The 24,707-nt window shown below is 45.4% G+C and overlaps 2 protein-coding genes across 6 annotated transcripts; one reads left to right on the forward strand and one right to left on the reverse strand.

Moving 5' to 3' along the window:
• Nucleotides 1-693: 693 nt before the first annotated feature.
• On the reverse strand, nucleotides 694-19,763 carry LOC149320302 (uncharacterized). Of its 2 annotated transcripts, XM_089501234.1 has the most exons (4): nucleotides 9,968-10,017; nucleotides 9,764-9,878; nucleotides 8,290-8,426; nucleotides 694-3,044 (listed from the first exon to the last, which is right to left on the reverse strand). In XM_089501234.1, the coding sequence occupies exons 3-4, from the start codon at nucleotides 8,330-8,332 to the stop codon at nucleotides 1,321-1,323; spliced, it is 1,767 nt and encodes a 588-aa protein (XP_089357360.1). In that variant the 5' UTR covers nucleotides 8,333-8,426; nucleotides 9,764-9,878; nucleotides 9,968-10,017; the 3' UTR covers nucleotides 694-1,320. The 2 variants fall into 2 exon arrangements, with proteins under 2 accessions (XP_089357360.1, XP_089357369.1); XM_089501243.1 differs by lacking the exons at nucleotides 9,764-9,878; nucleotides 9,968-10,017 and adding an exon at nucleotides 19,700-19,763.
• LOC149320303 (uncharacterized) lies at nucleotides 10,230-24,173 on the forward strand. Of its 4 annotated transcripts, none has more exons than XM_089501696.1 (4): nucleotides 10,230-10,259; nucleotides 17,664-17,714; nucleotides 20,265-20,386; nucleotides 21,994-24,173. In XM_089501696.1, the coding sequence occupies exons 3-4, from the start codon at nucleotides 20,356-20,358 to the stop codon at nucleotides 23,235-23,237; spliced, it is 1,275 nt and encodes a 424-aa protein (XP_089357822.1). In that variant the 5' UTR covers nucleotides 10,230-10,259; nucleotides 17,664-17,714; nucleotides 20,265-20,355; the 3' UTR covers nucleotides 23,238-24,173. The 4 variants fall into 4 exon arrangements, with proteins under 4 accessions (XP_089357822.1, XP_089357808.1, XP_089357805.1 ...); XM_089501682.1 differs by lacking the exon at nucleotides 10,230-10,259 and adding an exon at nucleotides 16,670-16,697; XM_089501679.1 differs by lacking the exon at nucleotides 10,230-10,259 and adding an exon at nucleotides 16,897-17,140.
• The last annotated feature ends 534 nt before the right edge of the window (nucleotides 24,174-24,707 follow it).

Genomic DNA, 24,707 nt, shown 5'->3' on the forward strand with positions numbered 1-24,707 from the left:
ACCAAACCCACATGGTCTAGCTCTGCTCAGGTCTTGCAATCTCAGGGCAGCCATGGCTTCCTTAATTGAGTCCATCCACCTGGAATATGGTCTTCCAGACCTACAAAAGCCCCAGTCATCTGCAGCAGAGCTCAGGTCTTGCAGGCTCAGAACGGTGCCTCCCTTTATTGATGAAGGGCCCAAAACGGCCATAGAGTGCCATGCAGGAATCCACAATTAAGGCATTCTTCATTTTGTAGCAATGGAAAGAAGATGAGGAAAGAAGAGGAAACGGAGGAAAGGAGGCAGAAACTGAGACATTTTTAAAACAGCTGAAAAAGTGGGTTGACAATCACACCTGTCCCTGCCAGACTGGGAGGGACAGATGGCAGGCAATCCTATTTGTCCTGAAACCTTTACAGTGCACAAGGACACAATCCGATGCACCAACCTCTGCCAGGAATCACAGAGCCCTAGAAGAGACCGCAAGGGCCCTGATCCAGTCCAACCCCCCTTCTGCCATGCAAGAAATCACAATCAAAGCATCTCCATTGACAGATGGCAGCCCTTCTGATGTCTGAGCTGGAATAACCATTAGCCTGTAGAGCACTGTATGCACTGAAAAAATACACTAATTACAATACCAAATAAAGAAGTTGTTAAGCATAAGAAATTATGCCTCACCACACAGAGAAAGAAACACAGGAAGTCATAAAAGAAGAAATATAATTAAAGTATTTATTATTTATTAACATTAATGTTAACACACAATCTAAAGAGCAGCTTAGAATATTGAAGAACGTCTTGGAAGAAAATAAAAACTTATATAACTCATGAAATTTTACTTATTACAGTTAACATCTGAGGAAGTAGACTGAGGTCTAGGAAAGCTCATGCTGCCAATTTCTTCCGTTCAGTGAGTTTCAAAGGTGCAACAAGATCTCTCTACATACTGATTCTACAGACTAACATGGCTACATCTTTGAATTCTAATGCTATAAGGAAATTAAAATAATTAAAAAGAAAAACTTTACAAACAGCTGTACAAGTACATATACTTGTAGTGCCTTCAAGCAAAAGTGCAGGTGACAATCGTAGAGTATTCAGCGCATGGAATGACCCCTGCCAATCCTCAAAGTACCATTCTGACAGATGCTCTTTCCACATTCAATTCATTTATAAGGTTTCGTCCCTCTGTGGGTTCTTTGACATACAGATAGTTTTCCACTATTATGGAAGGTCTTTTCATAGTCCATACATTTATATGGTTTCACCTCCATGCAAATTATTTAATGTATCAAAGATGAACTACTACTGACAATCTTACCACAATTAATGCAATTAATGTTTTGGTCCCATGTGGGTTCTCTGATGTAAACGCAGATGTTCGTTCCGATTGAAGCTCTTCCCACATTCCAGACATTTGTAAGGTTTCTCCCCTGTGTGGATTCTTTGATGGGAGCGCAGATTTTCTCTGATACTGAAGCACTTTCCACATTCCGTACATTCATAAGGTTTCTCTCCTGTGTGGATTCTTTGATGTAAAGTTAGACTTCCACTGTGACTGAAGCCTTTCCCACATTCCAGGCATTTATATGGTTTCTCCCCCGTGTGGGTCCTCTCATGTGAACGGAGTTGTTCTTTCTGGCGGAAGCCCCTTCCACATTCTGTGCATTTATGTGGTTTCTCCCCTGTGTGGATTCTTTGATGTCTATGTAGATGTGACCTTGAATTGTAGCTCTTTCCACATTCCATGCACATGTATGGTTTTTCTCCTGTGTGGATTCTTTGATGTACATCTAGACCTCCTTTCGTACTGAAACTTTTCCCACATTCTATACATTTAAAAGGTTTCTCCCCTGTGTGGGTTCTTTGATGTGAACGTAAGTTTCCACTGATACTGAAGCTCTTTCCACATTCTGGGCACTTATAAGGTTTCTCCCCTGTGTGGGTTCTCTGGTGTTTAATAAATGATCCACTCAAACTGAAGCTCTTTCCACATTCCATACATTTATAAGGTTTATGCCCTGTGTGGGTTCTCTGGTGTATCAAACATGATGAACTACTAGTGAAGCTCTTTCCACAGTCCATGCATTTGTAAGGTTTCTCCCCTGTGTGGCTTCTCTGATGTGAACGCAGATTAACATTCTGACAGAAGCTCTTTCCACATTCCATGCATGTATATGGTTTTATTCTTGTATATGGTTTTACGTCATTTGGCTTGCACTCATATGGGTTCTCTCCTGTATGGGTTCTCTGATGTGACCGCAAATTTCCATTCTGACTGAAGCTCCTTCCACATTCAGTGCATTTATAAGGTTTCTCCCCTGTGTGGGTTCTCTGATGTGAACGGAGATGTTCTTTCTGACTGAAGCACTTCCCGCATCCCATGCATTCATAAGGTTTCTCCCCTGTGTGGGTTCTCTGATGGGACTGAAGATGCCCACTCTGACTGAAGCTCTTTCCACATTCCATGCAAGCATATGGTTTTTCTCCTGTGTGAGTTCTTTGATGTAACTTTAGATTTCCACTATTAATGAAGTTCTTTCCACATTCCATGCATTTACAGGGTTTCATCTTTGGGTGGATTCTTTTCTGTCTTTTCTCTTCTGAACTGTGACTAAACATCTTTCCACATTCCATGTCTAAGGCATGCCCACTTTTCCCACATTCCAGGCATTTATATGGTTTCTTCCCTGAGTGGGTTCTTTCATGTGACTGAAAATGTCCACACTGACTTACATTTTTTCCACGTTCCATACACTGATCTGTTTTTTCCTGTGTGTGGCTGCTGCAGTGTACCCTTAAATGCCATTTATCTCTGAAATTTTTTGCACTGAAACAACACTCTCCTCTGCTTTCACTTGTGACATTTTCCAGGATGGTCAGGATTTCACATGTGTCAGAATCCTGAGAAGCAAACAAGTCCTCCATTCCTTTCTTTGATTGCTTTCCTTTGTTCATTTGTCCTTTCTTTTGATATTCCAAAGTCTCTTTCCCTGGTTTATTCTTGTTCATTTCTGACAGAGCTCCTTCCCAATCATCCTCACTATATTGCTTGTTTCCTGTTTGAGTAAAAAAGGAAAGAAAATCCCATTAGGAGTTGTGAACATGATGTTTAATATTTAGGAATTCAGAGCTTGGAAGCTAAATCGATTAGGGCTGTGACTAACTGTAAATGGGTCACAGTGTTATCAGGTATTCCCTCAGAACAGACAGACAGCCCTCTATATCCATGGATTCTTTACCCACAGATTTAACCACCTGCAGCTTGTAAATATGCCAAAAAGATATAATTCTAAAACACAAACCTTAAATTTGTTTTTTGTTTTTTACAAGGGACATCGTTTTACTATACCATTGTATTTAATGGAACTTGAGAATTGACACATGGATTTTAGTATCCATGGGTGTCCTAGAACCAAACCCAAGCAGGCCCCACTGTATGACTAGATTCATCCATGTGCATATCAGGGAACTTGTTACTTTGACAAAACAGTACATCATGCACATCAGGTACATGCAAAAACCCCTGCATTCACACCTAACTCTCTAAAAGGAGGATTTTACTGAACATGCAGCATGATCTCTTTTTTTGATAAAATTACCAGCTTGTTAGATGAAGGGAATGCTGTGGATATAATATATCTTGATTCCAGTAAGGCCTTTGACAAAGTTCCCCATGATATTCTTGCAAACAAGCTTGTAAAATGTGGGCTGGACAAGGCAACTGTTACATGGATTTGTAAACTGGTTGACTGGCCGAAGCCAAAGGGTGGTCAGCCATGGCTCCTTTTCATCCTGGAGAGAAGTGACCAGTGGGGTCCCACAGGGCTCTGTCCTGGGCCCAGTGCTATTCAACATCTTTATCAATGACAGAATTGGGGGCATACTTATCAAATTTGCAGATGACACCAAATTAGGAGGAGTAGCTAATACTCCAGAGGACAGGATCAAGATTCAAAATGACCTGAACAGACTAGAAAACTGGGCCATAGCTAACAAAATGAAATTCAACACGGAGAAATGTAAGGTACTGCACTTAGGACAGAAAAATGAAATGCACAGATATAGGATGGGGGACACCTGGCTGAATGAAACTACGTGTGAAAGGGATCTAGGAGTCCAAGTAGACCACAAGTTGAACATGAGTAAACAGTGTGATGCAGCAGCTAACAAGGCCAATGCAATTTTAGGTGCATCAATAGAAGTTTAATGTCTAGTTCAAAGGAAGTCATAGTGCCACTCTATTCTGCTCTGATCAGGCCCCTCCTGGAATACTGTGTCCAGTTCTGGGCCCCACAATTAAAAAAGGACATTGAGAAACTGGAGTGTGTCCAAAGGAGGAGGACTAAAATGGTGAAGGGTCTGGAAACCATGTCCTATGAGAAACGACTTAAAGAGCTGGGGATGTTTAGCCTGGAGAAGAGAAGGTTAAGAGGTAATATGATAGCCCTGTTTAAATATTTGAAAGGATGTCATATTGAGGAGGGAGCAAGCTTGTTTTCTGTTGCTCCAGAGACTACAAACTGGAAAAATGGATGCAAGCTACAGCAAAAGAGATTCTACCTCAACATTAGGAGGAACGTCCTGACAGTAAGGGCTGTTCGACAGTGGAACAAACTCCCTCGAAGTGTAGTGGAGTCTCCTTCCTTAGAGGTCTTCAAACAGAGGCTGGATGGCCATCTGTCGGGGATGCTTTGATTGGGATTTCCTGCATGGCACGGGGTTGGACTGGATGGCCCTTGCGGTCTCTTCCAACTCTACGATTCTATGATTCTATGAATATTTGTGCAGTGGCAAACAGATCTTAGCAAATTTGCAAGGATATTCAGTCTGGAATTAAAAGCAATTTGAAACTGTCATTAAGCAGAGAGAGAGAGTTGAGAGTTGAGGGAAAAGTGTTCAAAAGTTAAGTACTTTCCGTAATCCACACACAGACACCACAGAGAGAGGGAGGAAACTAATAAGGAGCTGCAGTGTGCAGGGAAAGCAATAGCATTAGCATTTAACTTTCTATACCACTTCATAGTGAACAGTTAGAATAGAATCACAGGATGGAGCAAGCTTGTTTTCTGCTGCTCCAGAGACTATAACATGGAACAATGGATGCAAACTACAAGAAAAAAGATTCCACCTCAACATTAGGAGGAACTTCCTGACTGTAAGGGCTGTTTGGCAGTGGAACACACTCCCTCAAAGAATAGTAGTGGAGTCTCCTTCCTTGGAGGTTTTTAAACAGAGGCTGGATGGCCATCTGTCGGTGATGCTTTGATTGAGATTTCCTGCATGACAGAATGGGGTTGGACTGGATGGCTCTTGTGGTCTCTACCAACTCTATGATTCTACTATTCCTGATCACGGGAGTTAATTGAAATCAGCTTTCCTAAAGTCTGATATGCGGGAAATGTGTTATGTGACAATGCCTGGCTTCTCCTTTGCACTGTATAACAAACTCCAGAAGAACATGGTCATCCCCCATCTAAGGATCCCACCACTTGCACCCATTAACCAGGTCATCCCTGTTGGTTAGGATCAGATCTAAAATGGCTGAACCCATTGTTGCCTTTTCTACCTTTTGGACAATGAAATTGTCTTCCAGGCATGTGAGGACTTTGCTAGACCTTAATGTTTTGGCTGAGTTTGATTTCTAACAAATATCAGGATAGTTGAAGTTGCCCATGACTACTACGTCTACAATTGTAAAATCTGTAAGCCAGTTGCCCCCAACAAGCGGGGTACTTATTTTATCGACATACAAAAGGATGGAAGGCTGAGACCGTCCCGCTGGGTACGAGGTGTGAACATGATTTCAGTATCTCACCCAGACTCTGAGATACCAAGGCCTCATTCCCACTATAGTTTAAACAGGATCATGATTTGATACAATCTGTTTTAAAAGAGCATGGTTCCCACTTAATATGAATCGCTAAAGTGGGGGGCATACTTTTTGCCCATTTAACCCAAGTCAAAAAGACGCTGTTTTTTTCAGGTTCTTTTGGACTGAATCAATTTATTTTCAAATAAATCGATTCAGCCTAAATGTGGACCAAGCAGATTCGAATCTGGCCTCGGCCTGCCTTCCCCGCCCCTGGCCTCCTTCCGTCTCCTCCCACCTGTCAAGCGCTCCAGCCACGCCAGGGACGGAGAAGGCCAGTGGCGGAGAAGGGCCCTCCAGTGCAAGCCCCATTCTTCTGCTGTCCTGGTGGCGCAGTGGTTAAATTCCTGTACTGCAGCCACTCACTCAAAACCACAAGGTTGCGAGTTCAAGACCAACAAAAGGGCTCAAGCTCAACTCAGGCTTGCATCCTTCCGAGGAGGGAGCTAAAATGAGTACCCAGATTGTTGGGGGAAATTAGCTTACAGTTGTAAACTGCTTAGACACTGCTTAGGTGGTATGAAGCGGTATATAAATGAAGCTTGTTTCTTTGTTTGCCCAAGGGGCCTAAGGGAAGGCCGCCTAACTGCATTCCTCCTCCTCCTTCTCTGTGGGTGCTGGGGTACTTCCGGAGGCCTTGGAGGCAGCAGGGACTGCCTGCACCCCCCCCCCCGCCCCCAGTCTGCCTCTCCTGCCATCCCCCACCCCCGGGGAACTCTGGGCCGAAGTGAGGGAGTGATGGATGCCCGGCCTTCCTCCTTCCTCCCCAGTCTGCCTCTCCTCACCCTGGCTTTACCTCCTTCCGCACTGGGCCTGCCTCTCCATCCTCTCTCCTCACCCTGGCCTGCCTTCTCTGCCCCCAGCCTCCTTGCCTCTCCATTCTGTGCCTTCAAGTCATGGTTTTCTGGGGCTGAGCATGTGATTCACCCAAAGTCACCCAGTGGGTTTCCATGGCTGAACTGAGAATCAAACCTTGAGCTGTCAAAGCCCTACACCATGCTGGCCTCCTTCCAGTGCAAACCATAGTGGGACCCACACTCGCCACCAAACTGGTTTCTGAACCGAATCCAGGAATTGGTTCAAGTGGTAAGGGGGAGTGGGCCCATATATGAAATCAGGAAGTGGACCGGACTGCTAACAGTGAAGATACTTATTTACAGGTGACAAGGAGATGCTATTTACAGAAGCAGGAACAGAAACAAACAGAGTGCCAGGATGGAAGGATGCTGCCTGGTGGCGCAGCGGTTAAATGCCTGTGCTACAGCCACTCACTCACAAAACCATAAGGTTGCAAGTTTAATACCAGCCAGGGGCTTAAGCTCGACTCAGGCTTGCATCCTTCTGAGGTTGCTAAAATGAGTACCCAGATTGTTGGTGGCAATTAGCTTATACTTCGTAAACCGCTTGGGGAGTGTTTAAGTGCACTGATAAGTTGTATAGAAATGTACTTGCTATTGCTATTCCGCCTTAGTAGCTCACAGCCACATAGAGCTAAACTAGAACTATGGATATACTGACTGACAAACTGATACTGCACTCTCCACAACTCGACGCTACTCACTGTAAAAGCAACTGTAACCCACACTGTAATCCACAATTGTTTACATTAGTCTCAGCCTTATATATACTTGGCTGATGCAACTCTCCAGTACCTGGCATAATGCACTGCGTCATACAACTGAGTCATAAATACTGATAGGCATAGTACTCAATAGATGTCTGGCCACCTCAAGGATATTTGTCACTGTGTCCTGGCCTTGTTACACACACCACACACACATGCTGATATGCAACCTGGCAATGTAATAATTATCTACAATGGTCCCTCCACGTTCACTGGGGTTATGGGTAAAGGACCCCCCCATGAAGGTGGGACAATCACAAATAAAAAAAACACTAATATTTTTACCTAAGAGAATACCTCTCTAGGAATTTCCAGATCCTCCAGTGCAACTCTATGGCCTACATCAGCTAGAAGCTGATCATAGAACCATGCAGAAGGACCTACAAAGGCCTAGAGAAGTGTTTTCCCCAGGGCCTTCTAGGTTCTCCAGCACAACTCTATGGTCAATTTCCAGCAAAATTGTGCTAGAGGAGAGGACATATTAATCAAAACCACAAATAATCAAATCTGCAAAAGTCAAAGCTGCAAAGGCAGAGGGCCGACTGTAATCTTTCTAAAACAGGCCACTTTCAACTTAGCCCCTTGTGTACAAAAACGGTTTTCATTTTATAACATTTCCTTGCTATTAGGGACCTTCCTCCTTAGCAGGTTTCTTTGACATCCTCTGGCAAGGAGGGTGGTTTCTAAGAACATTATTAGTAGTAGTAGTAGTAGTAGTATGTTTATTTATTCCCCGCCTTCCTGCCAGTAGAGGGACTCAAGGCACAAGAGGAAAGACAAATACCAAGTGAAGAAAATGATCTCTTACCTGGAGAAGCCACCTTCCCATCGTCCTCCATCTTGATGTCCATGTAGGGATCTCTCTATCCCAGATCCAGGAGATCTTATTCCTCCTCAACCAAGTACACCCTCATCCCACTCTGGGAGAAAGCTGGGATATAAATCCTTGAAATGAAATGAAATATAAATAAATTTCCCCAAAGGAGACTGAGAGCTGAAAGGGAGAATAAAGTGTTACACAATTATCAAATTAAAACATTCATTTAAAACAATGATTTAAAAATAGGAATCAAAACTGCAAATAATCAAATCCACAAAAACCAAAGCTGCAAATGTGGAGGGGCAACTGTCCAGTTATGCCTTTTGAACCTCAGGCACAGGGCAGTTGTGAAGATGGCCCATAGAGAATCATTGCAGATTGCTTGCCCATAGAGAATCATGGGGATTATTTGCCCATAGGGAAACACAGGGATTCTTTGCCCATAGAGAATCATTGCCTATAGGGACACATTGGGAATTGCTTGCCCATAGAGAATCATGGGGATTACTTGCCTTTAGGGGCACATTGCAGATTGCTTGCCCATAGAGAATCATTGCAGATTGCTTGCCCATAGAGAATCATGGGGGTTACTTGCCTTTAGGGGCACATTGCAGATTGCTTGCCCATAGAGAATCATTGCAGATTGCTTGCCTATAGGGACACATTGGGAATTGCTTGCCCATAGAGAATCATGGGGATTACTTGCCTTTAGGGACACATTGCAGATTGCTTGCCCATAGAGAATCATGGGGGTTACTTGCCTAGGGGCACATTGCAGATTGCTTGCCCATAGAGAATCATTGCAGATTGCTTGCCCATAGAGAATCATTGCAGATTGCTTGCCTATAGGGACACATTGAGAATTGCTTGCCCATAGTGAATCATGGGGATTACTTGCCTTTAGGGACACATTGCAGATTGCTTGCCCATAGAGAATCATTGCAGATTGCTTGCCCATAGAGAATCATTGCAGATTGCTTGCCTATAGGGACACATTGAGAATTGCTTGCCCATAGTGAATCATGGGGATTACTTGCCTTTAGGGACACATTGCAGATTGCTTGCCCATAGAGAATCATTGCAGATTGCTTGCCCATAGAGAATCATGGGGGTTATTTCCCTTTAGGGAAACATAGGATGTGTCTCTAAGGCTGAAGACAAAGCGAAACCTTTCCCACAAGGCTGGCATTTTTGTATGGCTTTTCCTGTGTGGACTCTCTGAGGTTTCCCTATGGGCAAGTAAGCGCTGTGTTTCCCTAAGAGGAAATAATCCACATGATTCTCTATGGGCAAGTAATCCCTATGTTTCTCTATGGGCAGCAATCTCCAATGGTTCCCTATGGGCAACTATGCTTTCCCTATGGGCAAGCATGGCTTTCCTATCGGCAAGCGCTGTCCTTTGTTTTAGGACGTCCCTCTTTTAAACGCAAAATAAAACAGAGGACTAGGTTTGCATTTTTACCTTTCCTGCTGCTGTCTCCAAAGACCCCCTTCCTTCCTTCCTTCCTTCCTCCCTTCCTTCCTCCCTTCCTTCCTTCCTTCCTTCTGCCTCTCCAAAGGAGCAGAACTGGAAATAACTGAAAGGGAAAAGGATATAGTTAGAGGCGTAGTGCTTTCTGCTCAAACCTTCCCCCCCCCCAAAAAAAAATCATCCCCCCAAAGTTACTGCCTCTCTAGGAAACAGTTTTCAGTGCTCTTCCTTGGAGGACTCTATGGCCATTCCTCCTTTCAGTCCTCCAGGGTGAAAGAGACGCTCTCACTCCTAGAGAGGCCGGAAGAAACCAACAGGAAGTAAGTGTGGAGAATGAGTGCTACTTCCTAGAGAGACAGGAAGTCTGACCGATTGCTCTAAAAGGAACAGATGCCCACTTCCTAGAGGGACAGGAAATGTCGACAATTCCTAGAGAGGCAGGAAGTGTGCCTCATTTCTCTAAAGGGACTGGCTCTGGGTCTCCCAAGTAAATCTGGTTATGATTCTGGCTTTTAAATTAATCTGCTACAGGACCAAATGGCGAGAACTACTGCTCTAAGCTAAAGGACTGAGTATTTGGTAGAAATTGGAAGGAAAGAGGGGGGTCATGAGTGTTCATGGCAAGGAGGAAGAGGTAAAAGGGGGAGACATTCAGGGTAACTGTGGGGGTGGTTGAGGTTTTATTCCTGACGACAAAAAAGGAGGGATGGTAGAGACACAAAGAGAGAGAGGGAAAGGGACACCCCATAGAATCATAGAGTTGGAAGAGACCACTAGGGCCCTGATCCAGTCCAACCCCATTCTGCCATGCAGGAAATCCAAATCAAAGCATCCCCATTAACAGATGGCCATCCAGCCTCTGCCTAAAGACCTCCAAGGAAGGAGACTCCACTACACTCCGGGGGAGTTTGTTCCACTGTCGAACAGCCCTTACTGTCAGGAAATTCTTCCTAATGTTGAGGTGGAATCTCTTTTCCTGTAGCTTGCATCCATTGTTCCGGGTCCTGTTCTCTGGAGCAGCAGAAAACAAGTTTGCTCCCTCCTCAATATGACATCCCTTCAAATATTTAAACAGGGCTATCATATCACCTCTTAACATTCTCTTCTCCAGGCTAAACATCCCCAGCTCCCTAAGTCGTTCCTCGTAGGGCAAGGTTTCCAGCCCCTTCACCATTTTATTCGCCCTCCTTTGGACACGCTCCAGAACCCTATGGGTTCTTTACTGGGGGGTTGATTAAAAGGGAACATTAACCTGTGAATGTTCATTTACTGAACTGAACTGAACGGCAGAACCTTGTATGGAAAAGGTTTCCCCTGGTAAGCAATGTGTAGATACTTGTGATGAAGTGGGTGGGTTGGGGTGCAGAAGCAATCTACAACCAAGAACAGGGACACACAAAAATCCTGGAGATGAAGGGCCTCCAGAATTGTCAGGAGTCTCCAGTCTGGACCTGTATTGTTTCACAAACTAACTGACCCATTTCAGCTCTAGCACCGGACTCTACAATTTGTTTTTGTTTGTTTTAAATGTACAATTGAAGAAGATTGGAATGAGCATCTTTTGTTCTTTCCAAAGGAGTATGGTTTTTATGGCCCCAATATTGATCAGATGTTCTGTGGCTTCTAGCATCAGCCGTTGCTTCTTTGCCTTCCTCTGCCTTGGGGAAGCAATGAAGTGGTCATGAGAACGGTATTTGAAGGGGGGTCACATTGAGGAGGGAGCAGGCTTGTTTTCTGCTGCTCCAAAGACCAGAAAACGGAACAATGGATGTAAGCTCCAGGAAAAGGGATTCCAGCTCAACATTAGGAGGAACTTCCTGACAGTAAGGGCTGTTCAACAGTGGAACAAACTCCCTCAATGAAGGTTTTGGTGGAGTCTCTTTCCTTGGAAGTCTTTAAGCTGAGGCTGGATGGCATTCTGTTGGAAATGCTTTGATTGAGAGTTCCTGCATGGCAGAATGGGGTTGGACTGGATGGCCCTTGGGTCTCTTATGTTTTTATGATTCTATGACAGTCTTCCACCACTCCTCCTCTCTATGGTACAACAGGCCACAGGGGGCGCCATTTTGGGACCAGAAGTGGGGCTCCAGAGACCTTGGCCCCTCCCCTTTCCCCCCTCTCTTTCTGGGGGGCTGCTTGTCAGAGTGTCAAGGGTTAAAACACAGCACACAAGGAAATGCTTGATGTGTGTGTGTGCTTGACCATGAGCATTCAGCAGAGGGACAAGGTTGATTAGCACAGCTGATGCTCATTGGCTCAAGGACACTTTGGTGTCCAAGTGCACGTAGCCATGGATGATGAAACATGTGTCTGGATTACACAGAGGACACATGTCATGGTTACACACCTGAACTCACTGGGTTTGGGAGACCACAAGGTCTGGAGTCTATATAAACCCAGGGGTTGCAAGTGATAGCCTGTGGGTTTGTAGTAGGAGTTGGTTTGGTATGGTTTGGAGTTTTGGAGATCTGTATTTGTATTATAGCACTGTGAATAAAGAGCACTTCGGGAGACTTGGCTTCTCTGGTGGTTTATCAGAAGAAGTCTGGCATCGGTTTGCTGTGTGTCCCCGGAGGTTCCTGCATTGCTTCAGTTCCTGGAAGACATCCAGCTGCTATTATCTCAACTGCCTTTGGAATCGGTTCTGCTTCTAAAATTGCTAGCTCTGCTCAAAGGTCTGATTTAACCACTAGGGCTCGTTTGAGTTGCTGACAGTGGTTGTTGGACCCCAGCAGTTGTGCTGACACTGCTTGACCAGGGGCTCTTTGGGAGGAAGTGGGAAAGGGCACTTCCAGTGGTCGAAGAAGGAGGAGGCAGGTGAGTGGGAGGCAGGGAGGGGGCTGTTTTGGGGGGCACTGCCTCCCCTACTATCTTCCCCCTTTGGAATTTGGGGTGGGGGATAATAGGGCATGAATGGTGGGGGCAATGAGATATCTGACCCCCCCAGAGAGATCTGGGATATTTGGGAGAGGGGGCGCTTAATATGGACAGATTATGGTCACTTCCATCTAAGGATCCCACCACTTGCACCCCATTAACCAGGTCAGCCCTTTTGGTTAGGATCAGATCTAAAATGGCTGAACCCATTGTTGCCTTTTCCACCTTTTGGACAATGAAATAGTGCCACTGTATTCTGTTCTGGTCAGGCCCCACCTGGAATATTGTGTCCAGTTCTGGGCACCACAATTCAAAAAGGACGTTGAGAAACTGGAGCGTGTCCAGAGGAGGGCGACTAAAATGGTGAAGGACTTGGAAACCATGCCCTACGAGGAACGACTCAGGGAGCTGGGGATGTTTAGCCTGGAGAAAAGAAGGTTAAGAGGTGATATGAGAGCCCTGTTTAATATTTGAAGGGATGTCATACTGAGGAAGCTTGTTTTCTGCTGCTCCAGAGGCTAGGACCAGGAGCAATGCATGCAAGCAACACTGTTGCCAATTTTGTGACTTTTGAGTGCTTTCCATGTGATTTCCGTGTCTGGCTCTATTCCGTGGAGGTTCAGGGACTTTTGCACATTTCAGCTCCAGCCCTGAAAAGCCCAATTTCCGGGACCAACCCCCGGAATTGGCAACAGTGGCCCTAACTCTGAGAGCGAGGCTACAGAACAACCAATCCTGTTGGGAGTCACACTAACAGTTTTCAGCCAATCAGAGAGAGGAGAGTGGTCACCCCCACCCTCAGGAAAAGCTCAGCCAGGGCAGAGTCCTATTGTCTTGGCTATTCTTCAGACTTCAAGGTGCGTATGTGTGTATATATATATATATATATATATACACACACACACACACACACACAGATACATATACAAACACATAATATATACATATATATATGCACACACACATACAGACACATATACATAAATATACAGTCTCTCTCACACACACACACATATATGTCACAGCAAACTACAATTCCCATGATTCCCTAGCACTGAGCCAGGGCAGCTAAAGCAGTCTCAAACTGGATTATTTCTGCAGTGTGTCTTGGACCCAACTCAGGCTGCATTTTCACTCCAGAGACAATCCAGTCTCATAACGTTTTAACTGCCATGGCCCAGTGCTATGAAAGCCTGGGAATTGTAGTTTGTTGTCACACCAGAGTTTGCTGAGAGAGAAGGTTAAATGTCACAGAAAACTAGAATTCCCAGGATTCCCTAGCACTGAGCCAGGGCAGTTAAAGATGTGTCAAACTGGATTATTTCTGCAGTGTGGATGCAGCCTAACATGTTTCTATTTGGCACACAGCTTCCTGGACCCCCTTCATGCCAAAATAAACATCTTAAAGGTATTAGAAGGACTGAAAGATTCATTGGTTGGTTCAATTATCATTTTGAGAGTTGAAATAAGTTACAATTATTTTTATTCAATTAGGGTTACGTTTAGTTGCTTAAACAGAGGCTGGATGGCCAGCTGTTGAGGAGGCTTTGACTGAGAGTTCCTGCATGGCAGAATGGGGTTGGACTGGATCAGGGCCCTTCTTGGGGTCTCTTCCAAGTCTAGGATCCTATGATTCAAAAAAGGGTTTGGCACTCAGTGAGGTAGAGGGTGAGCATTTTGGTACGAGTGGGGCTCCTATCGAAGTAGTGTGGGGCAAGGGGAGGTATGGCGGTAGGAGAGTGGACTTGCGTTACAGGGGACGGCGAGATCGATGCGTCATATCTATCTCTCCTTCCTGTCCTCCTCCTAACCAACAGGACCTGAGGGTCACTCCAACCGTGCCACAAACCCTGTCTCTGCTCCTGTGCAATGCCAGGTCAATTAACAACAAGACCCACATTATTTACGATCTGCTAGAGGAGAGTAAGTGTGACCTGGCTTGCATTACCGAAACCTGGCTTGGGCCTGAGGGGGATGCTGTGTGGGCGCAGGCCCTCCCTGCTGGGTTTTCGGTGAAGGACCAGTCCAGGTTAGGTGGGCGGGGGGGGGGGGTGTTGCCTTGGTATATAAGAACACCTTGTCTCTCACCAGGAACCACATCCGTCAAACCTCCTTTATCGAGTGTATTTACCTGACCCTGAAGGCTAGGGACAGTCTAGGGATTTTGTTGGTGTATCGGCCATTGTAAAACCGCTGTTAAAAAAGCCCTCCCTCGACCCCCTGATGCACAATAATTATCGGCCAGTATCGCTACTGCCATTTTTGGGGAAGGTGATCGAGAGGGCGGTTGCAATCCAACTTCAATCGATCTTGGATGAAACGGATTATCTGGACCCATTTCAAACTGGCTTTCGGGCGGGTTACGGGGTTGAGACGGCCATGGTCGCCTTGGTCGATGATCTCCGTCTGGGCATCGACAGGGGAAGCGTGTCCCTGTTGGTGCTCTTGGACATCTCAGCAGCTTTCGATACCATAGACCATGGTATCCTTCTGGAGTGCCTGGAAGAGGTGGGGATCGGGGGCACTGCGCTCCAGTGGTTCCGGTCCTACCTCTCTGGGAGGTTCCAGATGGTGCAGCTGGGAGACGTATGCTCCGACAAGAGGGCCCTTACATCTGGGGTCCCTCAAGGAGCCATTCTGTCTCCCATGCTTTTCAACATTTACATGAAACCGCTGGGAGAGATCATCCGGAGACATGGGGCGCGGGGTTATCAGTACGCTGATGACACCCAAATAGTCTTCTCTATGTCTCCGACTGATGCAGTGACCGAGGATGGCGTCTCTCCTCTCATGGTTTGCCTGGAGTCGGTAATGGGCTGGATGAGGAAAAACCGACTCAGTCTGAATCCAGAGAAAACGGAGGTGCTCGTGATAGGTTCCCCTGGTCCGGGGATGGTGGTGGTTCCACCTGTCCTGAACAGGATCACGCTTCCTGTGAAGGACACTGTACGCAGTCTGGGGGTGCTCCTTGACTCGTTGCTCCACCTTACATCTCAGGTGGATGCGACAGTCAGGAGCACCTGTTATCAGCTTCGGCTGATTCGCCAGCTGCATCCCTACCTGGACCAGGGAGACCTTGAAACGGTAGTACATGCCCTGGTAACCTCTAGATTGGATTTCTACAATGCGCTCTACATGGGGCAACCCTTGTACCAAACCCGGAAGCTACAATTGGTGCAGAATATGGCAGCCAGGCTGGTTACTGGCATACCCAGAGCCAGCCATATAACACCTGTGCTTAAAAGTCTGCACTGCTTGCCTATACGCTTCCGGGCGCAATACAAGGTGTTGGTCATTACCTATAAAGCCCTAAATGGCTTGGGCCCAAGATACCTTAAGGACCGCCTCTCTCCATACAATCCGCCCCGCACACTCAGAACATCTGGGCAGCATCTATTGAGGGTTCCGGGGGCAAGGTTAACCTCCACCTCAAGGAGGACCTTTTCCATCTCGGCCCCAACCCTCTGGAACACGCTGCCCATAGAGCTCCGCTCGGCCACCTCCCTGGCCCAGTTTAAGAAGGAGCTCAAAACCTTCTTATTTTTATTAGCATTCCCGGACGCTGGTCCTGGTTAGCTTCCCCCTCTGGCAGCAGTGGTCGGCTGGCCAGAAATTGGTTTTAATGTCATTTTAATGATTATTGTTGTTATTATTTATTGTGCTGTAATTGTATTTGTATTGGTATTATGTTGTGCACTGCCCTGATCATGGGAAGGGCGGTATAAAAATAAAAATGTTATTATTATTTTATTAAAGGAGAAAAGGGAGGGGGGTTCTGCCCCTCGGTCTTCCAAGATTTAAAAGAACATAGAGTCCTGCTTCCTAGATAGGCCCTGAAGTTCAGAAGATGGGAGGAGGAAGGTGCCTCTCCCTCAGTTCTCCAGGGATTAAAAGAACAAAGGTCAGATTCCTAGAGAGGCATTATAACAACAGACGCCAGCTGGTTTCTGCTCCTCTGTCCTCCAAGGGTTTAAAGAAACCAGAGAGCTCAGCTTCCTAGAGAGGACATGAAGAGAACCGAGCTCAGGTTCCTAGAGAGGCTGCGCAGGTAGGAGTCTGGGGAGGGAGAGGCCTGCCCTTCTGTCCTCCAGGGATTAAAAGGACAGAGCCCAGATCCCTAGGGGCATTAAAAGACTAGGACTCAGGTCCCTAGGGCCTACTCTGCAGGGAGGGAGGTGTCTTCCCCTCAGCCCTCCAGGAGTTAAAAGAAGAGCGAGTTAAGCATCCTAGAGAGGCTCTGCAGCTGGGGCGAGAGGAAGTGTCACATCCTCAGTCCTCCAGGGATAACAGAACTCAGCTTCCTAGAGAGGCTCTGCCAGTAGGAAGAGGCGAGGAAGGAGGTGTCTGCTCCTCTCTTCTCCAAAGAGTAAAAAACCAGAGCGCTCAGAGTCCTAGAGAGGCTATGCAGATAAGAGGAGGGAAGTGTCCTTTTTCTGGTCCTCCAGGGATTAAAAAGATCAGAGAGCTTCGCTTCCTAGAGAGGCATTGCAGGTAGGACCTCAGTCTTCCAGGCGTTAAAGATCAGCGAGTAGAGCTTCCTAGAGAGGCTGTGTATTCAGGGAGGGGGTGAGTCCATCACAGTCCTCCAGGAACCCAAAGGACGGGGACTGAAGCTTCCTAGAGAGGCTGGATCTCAGGGGAAGTTACTTTTTCCCTATTGGTAATGGAGGTGAGATTTTATGCAGTGACTCCCAAGCTTTGCTCCTCCAGGTGTTTTGGACTCCAGCTCCCAGAAGCCCCAGTCACAGTGGACACATGCTAAGCATCCTGGGAGTTGAAGTCCCAAACACCTGGAGGACCAAGTAAGTTTGGGAACGAGCAGGAGCCTGGAGGGCAGGGCTCTTTGTCTGCCAGAGCCCACATGGCCCTCGAGAGAGCGGCCTCTGCTCCCAGGGAGAGCCCTTCAGAGGGCCCACGCCATCTTAGATGACAACAACAGCAACAAGCCAGTGGCTCTAAACATCCTAATTTCTTCTCCTCCTCCTCCTCCTCCTGCTGCTGTGTGATTTTTTAGCACCTGCGCCTGAGGAAGAACCCGGTGGAGCGTCGGACGCTTGCAGTAAAGGTATTGCTGGGTTTGGGGTTTTGCTGTAGTTTGCTGTACAGTCACCTCGACTGCCCCTGGGCAACGTTTAGCTGTGGCTGCTTACAGCCCAAATGAGTGCGACCACACTGTAGAAATGATGCCGTTTGATACCACCTGCAGTGCTAACGCTCCATCCCAAGGAATCCTGGGATTTCTAGTTTTACAGGATCTTTAGCCTTCTCTGCTGGTCACTCACAAAACTATAGATCCTAAGGTTTTGTAGGATGGAGCCATGGCAGTTAAAGAGGTGTCGGACGGCATTATTTCTGAAGTGTAAATGCACCCAGAGAAGGCTCAAGATCTTGCAAAACTACAAACCCCAGGATTTTGTAGGATGGAGCCATGGCAGTTAAAGAGGTGTCGAACATCTTTATTTCTGAAGTGTAGTTGCACCCAGAGAAAACTAAAGACCTTGTAAAACTACAGATCCCAGGATTCTGTAGCTAAAGTGATGTCAGACAGCATTATTTCTACAGTGGAGATGCACTCTCTGTCCCATTTCTGGAAGGGGAGTAGTGGGATCTGGCCTGGAGGGAGAAAAATAGGGTTACCTGGGAATCTCTTATGATAAAGCATCCTTTATTTGAGGGCTGGAAAGGGTGTGCCTTCTGTAGACTGTGCTATATCCAGGGGGAGCTGTCTTATTATGGAAACTAGGGACAAAGGACAAGGAGAAACTAGTAATAGAAGTTCAGATCCTTTAGCATGGCAACCCCTGAATATGTTTCCTGGATTTGGAAATACAGTTGACCCTCTGTATCTATGGATTCTGCATCCGCTATCTGTAGAAGGGTTGCCATTTTATTACCGCATTGTTTATAACAGGACTTGAGCATCCAGGGATTTTGGTATCCATGGATGGTCCTGGAACCAAACCCCAGCAAATACAGAGAGTCTACGGAATGACATTTATAACAAAGGAACCTTAAATGACTGGGATTGGACTCTGAGGTTTCTGCTGGGTGACCTTGGGCAGCTACACTCTCTCAGCCTCAGAGGGAGGCAATGGCAAACCCCCTCTGAAGAAGCTTTCCAAGGAAACCCCATGATAGGTTTGCCTTAGGATTGCCATAGATCAGATACGACTTGAAGGCACATGACAATGCTTTCACTTGAACTAAAGTTGGCAAGTTTTTCCCTGCACAGCATCTAAATGTTTTTCCCAGATGGAACAGTGCAGGGACTTCTTGAGAAATGTAATGCACCTTTGAGTCCCAGGGCTTGTCTGCATGGAGAAATTAGTCCAATTTTCCCCCAGGCTCACTGCGTCCTATTTACATGAGGCAGGGCCAAAACCCCAAATCAGGTGCAGAAAGACTTCACGATGCCTGCACTCAGTTCAGGGCTTCCTCCCCAAGGTGTCCAGATGTTCTAACCACAAAGGAGGACAAGGCACTTCAAAATGTAGGGTAGTCAAGAAAAATGTAGCACATAACCAAATAAAAGCTTGGAACGCTAATAGAAGTACAGTCGTCCCTTCAGGTTTGCAGATTTGATTATTCACAGATTTTATTAATATGTTCTCTCTAGGAATATCTAAGTCCTCCAGTACAACCTTATGGTAAACTTTAACCAAATGTCACACTGAAGAGCCTAGAGATTCCTAGAGAGAACACTCCACTAGGCCTTTGTAGCTCCTCCAGTGCAATTCTAGGGTCAGTGTGTGGCAGACGTTGACCACAGAGTTGCCCTGGAGGACCTAGAGATTCCTAGAGAGGTGCCATCTCACGTAAAAAAATAGTGTTTTTTATTTATGGTTTTTCCACTTTCGTGGGGGCCCTGTGTCCCTAACCCCAGTGAATGTGGAGGGCCCACTGTATAAATGCATGCTTCTTAGCCCTGCTCAAAAATGAAGGTCATTTTGAAATTCCTCCTGGACAGAACACCAGTGTATAGGACATGACTAGGAAAAGGAAGACATCAGGTCACCCTGTTCCTCCCTAACTTGCATTTAAATAACTCACCTTTTGCCATGGATTTTCAGCAGTCTTTGCAGCGACAACGGGAGCTGCCATCCCCTGCAATCCCTATTTGTCACCTGGTGCAGCTGCTCAGATTCAGATTGAGGCTGTAGCTTGCATCCATTGTTCCACGTTCTAGTCTCTGGAACAGCAGAAAGCAAGTTTGCTCCCTCCTCAATGGGACACCCCTTCAAATATTTAAACGGGGCTATCATATCACTTCTTAAACATCTCTTTCCCAGGCTAAACATACCTAGCTCCCTAAGTCTTTCCTTATATGGTGTGGTTTTCAGTAGCTCAGCAGGAGAGAGTGAAGAGGAAGGGACACAATCTTGCTCTTCCCAAGAGGCTCAGACAAAAGCAAACTGCCACAGTCTCTCCTACTTTGTGCATTCTTCCCCCATAATACATTTTGTTGTCTTGATCACACTCTGATGCTTCATGGCCACATGTGTCTGGTTTTCCTTTGTGAAATGCTGGAGGGTGTGATGATTATTTCTGTAAGCAAACTTGGTGTGGGGAATTATTTCTAATTGCAAATTTGTTGTAATTTCCCCCCTCCTTTCAGAATCTGGCATCCTTTGAGAAGGTGGTTTTGCATTTCACCAAGGGCAATTGGAATCTGGATCCAGGCCAGAGAAATCTGTATTCTGGAGATCATGGAGGGTGATGGAATTGCAGCCCCTCAGGGTAAGAATCCCTTTTGCCTTCTTAGGATTTACCTTGGCCTTCTTTTTGTTCTGTCTCAGCTCAGGCCTATTACCCAGAATGCTAGGGTCCAAGAAGGTCATCCACAATTGTATTCAATGGGGAAATAAATTTAGCTGAATAAGAAGCAGTGAGAGGGCTTTGGGTAACTCTAAGAAGCTGGGATGCAAGCCTATGAATAGTGGTTCTGAATCCAAGATCGCCAGAGGCATATTCCAGGTTAGTTTAATTAATTAATTAAAAGGGTAATCAACAGGCACACAAGATCTTCTCTCTCACTTTCACAAAAGCAAGATCTAAGACATTGATTCCCAAACTTTGGTCTTCCAAATGTTTGGGACTACAGCTCCTAGAATTCCTGGCTGTTGAGCAAGCTGGCTGGGGCTTCTGGGAGATGAAGTCCAAAACACTTGGAATAACAAAAGTTTGGTAATCCCTGATCAAAACTATAAAGGGTAGCAGACAGCAAATTAAAAGATTGCTGTGGGTAATACTTTACTGGTTCCAGAAGCAGACGTCCAGTCTATCAAATGGGGCCCAATACTGTTCTTTGTGGCACAGCCAGTAATACTAAGGAGTCTAATTTGGATGTGATAGAGGTTCTTCCTGATTTCAACTGAAATGAATTGGAATCGCCCAAGCGGGTATTTTTATATTTATAGGGTAAAATGTGTTGTGAGTTAGTTTCTCAGTTGTATGAGTGGATTTTCCAGGAAGACAGAGATGTGTAGAAATGGAAGGACCATCGATGCAAATGTTCTACACAAAGAGGTGTAATCTCCAGATGGAAGCACCCTTTGGTCCCCAGCTTTCTGGCAAACACCTGATCTATCACCCACCATTACACTCCTATGTGAAAGGATTATGCAGATGCCAGTCTTAACTAAGTGTCCTTGAGATTCCCGGATCTATGGCATGACTAGTTTCCTGCACTGGGGGTGCCCTTTCTGCTCCCTGCCTAAAACATCCCTTTTTAATATTAAATTGTTATCAAATGTCAACTTGGGTGGAGGAGGGCAAGTCCATGGGAGTAACAGGCCTATGACCACCCTGACTGAGTCTATCCATCTGGTATGCGGTCCTCTCTTTCTACTGCCTTCTACTTTTCCAAGCATTATTGTCTTTTCCAGTGAGTGTTCTTTTCTCATGATGTGGCCAAAGTACTACAACCTAAATTTAGTCATCTTGGTGTCTAGGGATGGTTCAGCTTGATTTTCCCTGGGACCCATTGATTGGTTTTATTAGCATCCACAGTATCTGTAGTCCTCTGCCATTTCAAATGAGGTGAAGGGAAGGCCTGTTAAAAGGAACAAGGAGAGTCTAGGATTATTGTTATTATTATTATTATTATAGTTTATTTCTATAGCGCTGTACATGTACACAGTGCTGTACATATAGATAATCAAATCAATAAAAATATAAAATATAAAACCTGCCAGTGGCGTACAATCTACTTGTATACAGTAGGTAGTAATATAAAATAGAATTAGTTAAAGGAGTTAAAAAAGCATTTGGGATTGATCCGTGATTGGATATTTGGTTTCTGCACTTTTCTTCTTATGGAATCTTTTTCTTCTTTTGTCAAACAGGTAATGATCAGGAGAGTGAGAAGTATGGGGAACCATCTGTGGAATCATGGGCAATAACTGAACCTCTTGTGGGAAACTTTCCAAAGAAGGAGGAGAACTCATTTGAGTCTCAGGTTTCTGTTGATGAACCCCTGAACTCACAGTCAGATCAGGGACAGTGTTCTCTCTGTGGAAGTGTGTGCAAATGTACACCAGACATAAAGATGCTCTTTAGAGTTCCCATGAGGGAGAAGCCATACAAATGCACACAATGTGGAAAGAGCTTCAGGCAGAAGGAACAACTACATTCCCATCACAGAACCCACACAGGGGAGAGACCATATCAGTGCCTGGAGTGTGGGAAGAGCTTCACTCAGAGAGGAAACTTGTGTTCACATCAGATCATTCACACAGGGGAGAAACCGTACAAATGCAGTGACTGCGGAAAGAGATTCATTCACCAGGTCCATCTCCGTGCGCATCAAAGAACCCACACAGGGGAGAAACCCTATATGTGCACGGAATGCGGGAGAAGCTTCTGTAACAATGGACAGCTCCGTTCGCACCAAAGAATCCACACAGGGGAAAAGCCATACCGGTGCACGGAGTGCGGCAAGGGCTTCAGTCAGAGGGGAAATCTGATTTTACACCAGAGAACCCACACAGGGGAGAAACCCTACCAGTGTGTGCAGTGTGGGAAGAGCTTCAATAATGGCAGCGCATTGACAGTGCACCAAAGAACTCACACAGGGGAGAAACCTTACAAATGCTTGGAATGTGGGAAGAGCTTCGGTGATAACGGATCATGGGCTAAGCATCAAAGAATCCATACTGGCGAAAAACCGTATACTTGCATGGAATGTGGAAAGGGCTTCAGCGTTCGTTGTCAACTGACAGTACACCAAAGAACCCACACGGGGGAGAGACCATACCAGTGCCTGGAATGTGGAAAAAGTTTTCTTGTTAGCGGTAATTTGACTGTACACCAAAGGACCCACACGGGGGAGAAACCATTTCAGTGCACGGAATGTGGGAAATGCTTCAGCAGTAGCCAGTCCTGTGAATACCATCAGCGAACCCACCGAGGGGAGAAACCATATGAATGCGTGGATTGCGGAAAGAGCTTCACGAACAACAGATACCTGACTATACATCAAAGAATCCACACAGGGGAGAAGCCGTATCAGTGCGCCGAATGTGGGAAGTGTTTCACTCAGCGTGGACATTTACGTTCACATCAGAGAATGCACACAGGAGAGAAATAAAGGCATGGATTATCGAAAGAGCATCAGTGCAAATAATGTTCTTCACATTGAGGAAGCCACACAGGAGGGAAGCCATATATACTTGTATGGACAAAATTTCTGTGACATTGGATCATGTGGAAGGCATCATACCAAGGAGAAAGCATATAAACGCATGGAATATGGGAAGTGCTCCAGTAGTGGCAGAATATTGACAATGGCTCAATCAGAGCGACGGAATAATGGCAATATGGAGCATTTATTGATATTGTAATATCCAATACATGGACAAACATCCTGAAGAAGGTGAAATTTAATTTACATTGCAGACCCAGATCCAGGAGAAAGGAGATGTGAATGGCATGCTGTCGGAACTTAAAATCTTAGAATTTTCAGGGGTAGATGGGACTCCCAAGGATCATCTAGTTCAACCCACTAGCAAGCTACAGAAAGACTACAGGGTTCAAAATAAGGAAAAGAGATTCTACCAAAATGTGAGAAAAAACTTCCTGATGATATAAGAGTGTTCAGCAGTAGAAGATGCTGCCTCAGAGTGTGGGGCTGTCTCCTCCTTTGGAATGTTGTAAGCAGAGGCTGGATGGCCTTCTGTCACAGAGAGTGCTTTGATTCTGTAATCCTGAATGTCCCAAGGGGGGTTGGATTGGATGGCCTTTGGCGGTCCCTTTGAACTTTATGATGCTATGAATCTAATCTCTATGTCCTATTTCTTCAGTTCCTTCACCCAAGTTATTTGAAAAGACGTTGAACATTACTGGGCCCAGGACAGATCCCTGAAATGAGCAACTTGTTACTTCTCTTCAAAGGGACAAGGGACCACTCATGTGGACATGTAGCGACCTGAGCAAATGGGCTTTGTCTGCAATGACAAGGATTTTTTCCCCAATGTTATAGCTGTATTTCTGGGTGCTGAGTTAAAAAAACACAATAAAAATGTCATGCCACACAACAGTTCTTTCACCGATTCAATGTTTTAGCTGTGACTCAGCTTTGGTTAAATTTTCCTTTAGTACTTTTGGACAGATTTTTGTGTTCCATCACAGCAAATTCTAATAATAATAATAATGATGATGATGATGATGTATTATTTCTATTTCCCACCTCTCCCTAGGATTGAGGCGGGATTACAACAAAATTACATACAATCATACAAATTCCAACCGTTAAAATTCTCTTAAAATCACCCTCCTATAACACAATAGTACAATATAATACGATACAATATAAAACAATACACTTGCTGAACTAGAGTTAGGATTCAGATTCATCTCTTACACAAATGTTTTGAAAGCCTATGAGAAGACTTTCATCCCTTTTCTTACTCTTTGCGGGATAATTCTTTCCAGGATTCTTTCCTTTAGTCATTTATTACAGCATAGAAATGCCAAAGCAAGTTGTGGAAAAACCTGGACAGGATGATGGAGCAAACCTGAGATCATTTTGGGATTTGGGATGCCAAATTCCTATAAAGCC

This window comes from Sceloporus occidentalis, unplaced genomic scaffold (genome assembly GCF_023333645.1).
Source record: "Sceloporus occidentalis isolate IW3139 unplaced genomic scaffold, rSceOcc1.0.p SCAF_1, whole genome shotgun sequence".
Taxonomy (NCBI): domain Eukaryota; kingdom Metazoa; phylum Chordata; class Lepidosauria; order Squamata; family Phrynosomatidae; genus Sceloporus; species Sceloporus occidentalis.

Excerpts from the sequence above, each read along its gene's own strand:
- LOC149320303 (XM_089501696.1), top strand. The coding sequence starts at position 20,356 with ATGGAGGGTGATGGAATTGCAGCCCCTCAGG. Across the intron at positions 20,387-21,993 it reads TGGAATTGCAGCCCCTCAGG|GTAATGATCAGGAGAGTGAG; the intron begins GTAAGAATCCCT and ends TTTGTCAAACAG.
- LOC149320302 (XM_089501243.1), bottom strand. The coding sequence starts at position 8,332 with ATGGACATCAAGATGGAGGACGATGGGAAGGTGGCTTCTCCAG. Across the intron at positions 3,045-8,289 it reads TGGGAAGGTGGCTTCTCCAG|GAAACAAGCAATATAGTGAG; the intron begins GTAAGAGATCAT and ends TTACTCAAACAG.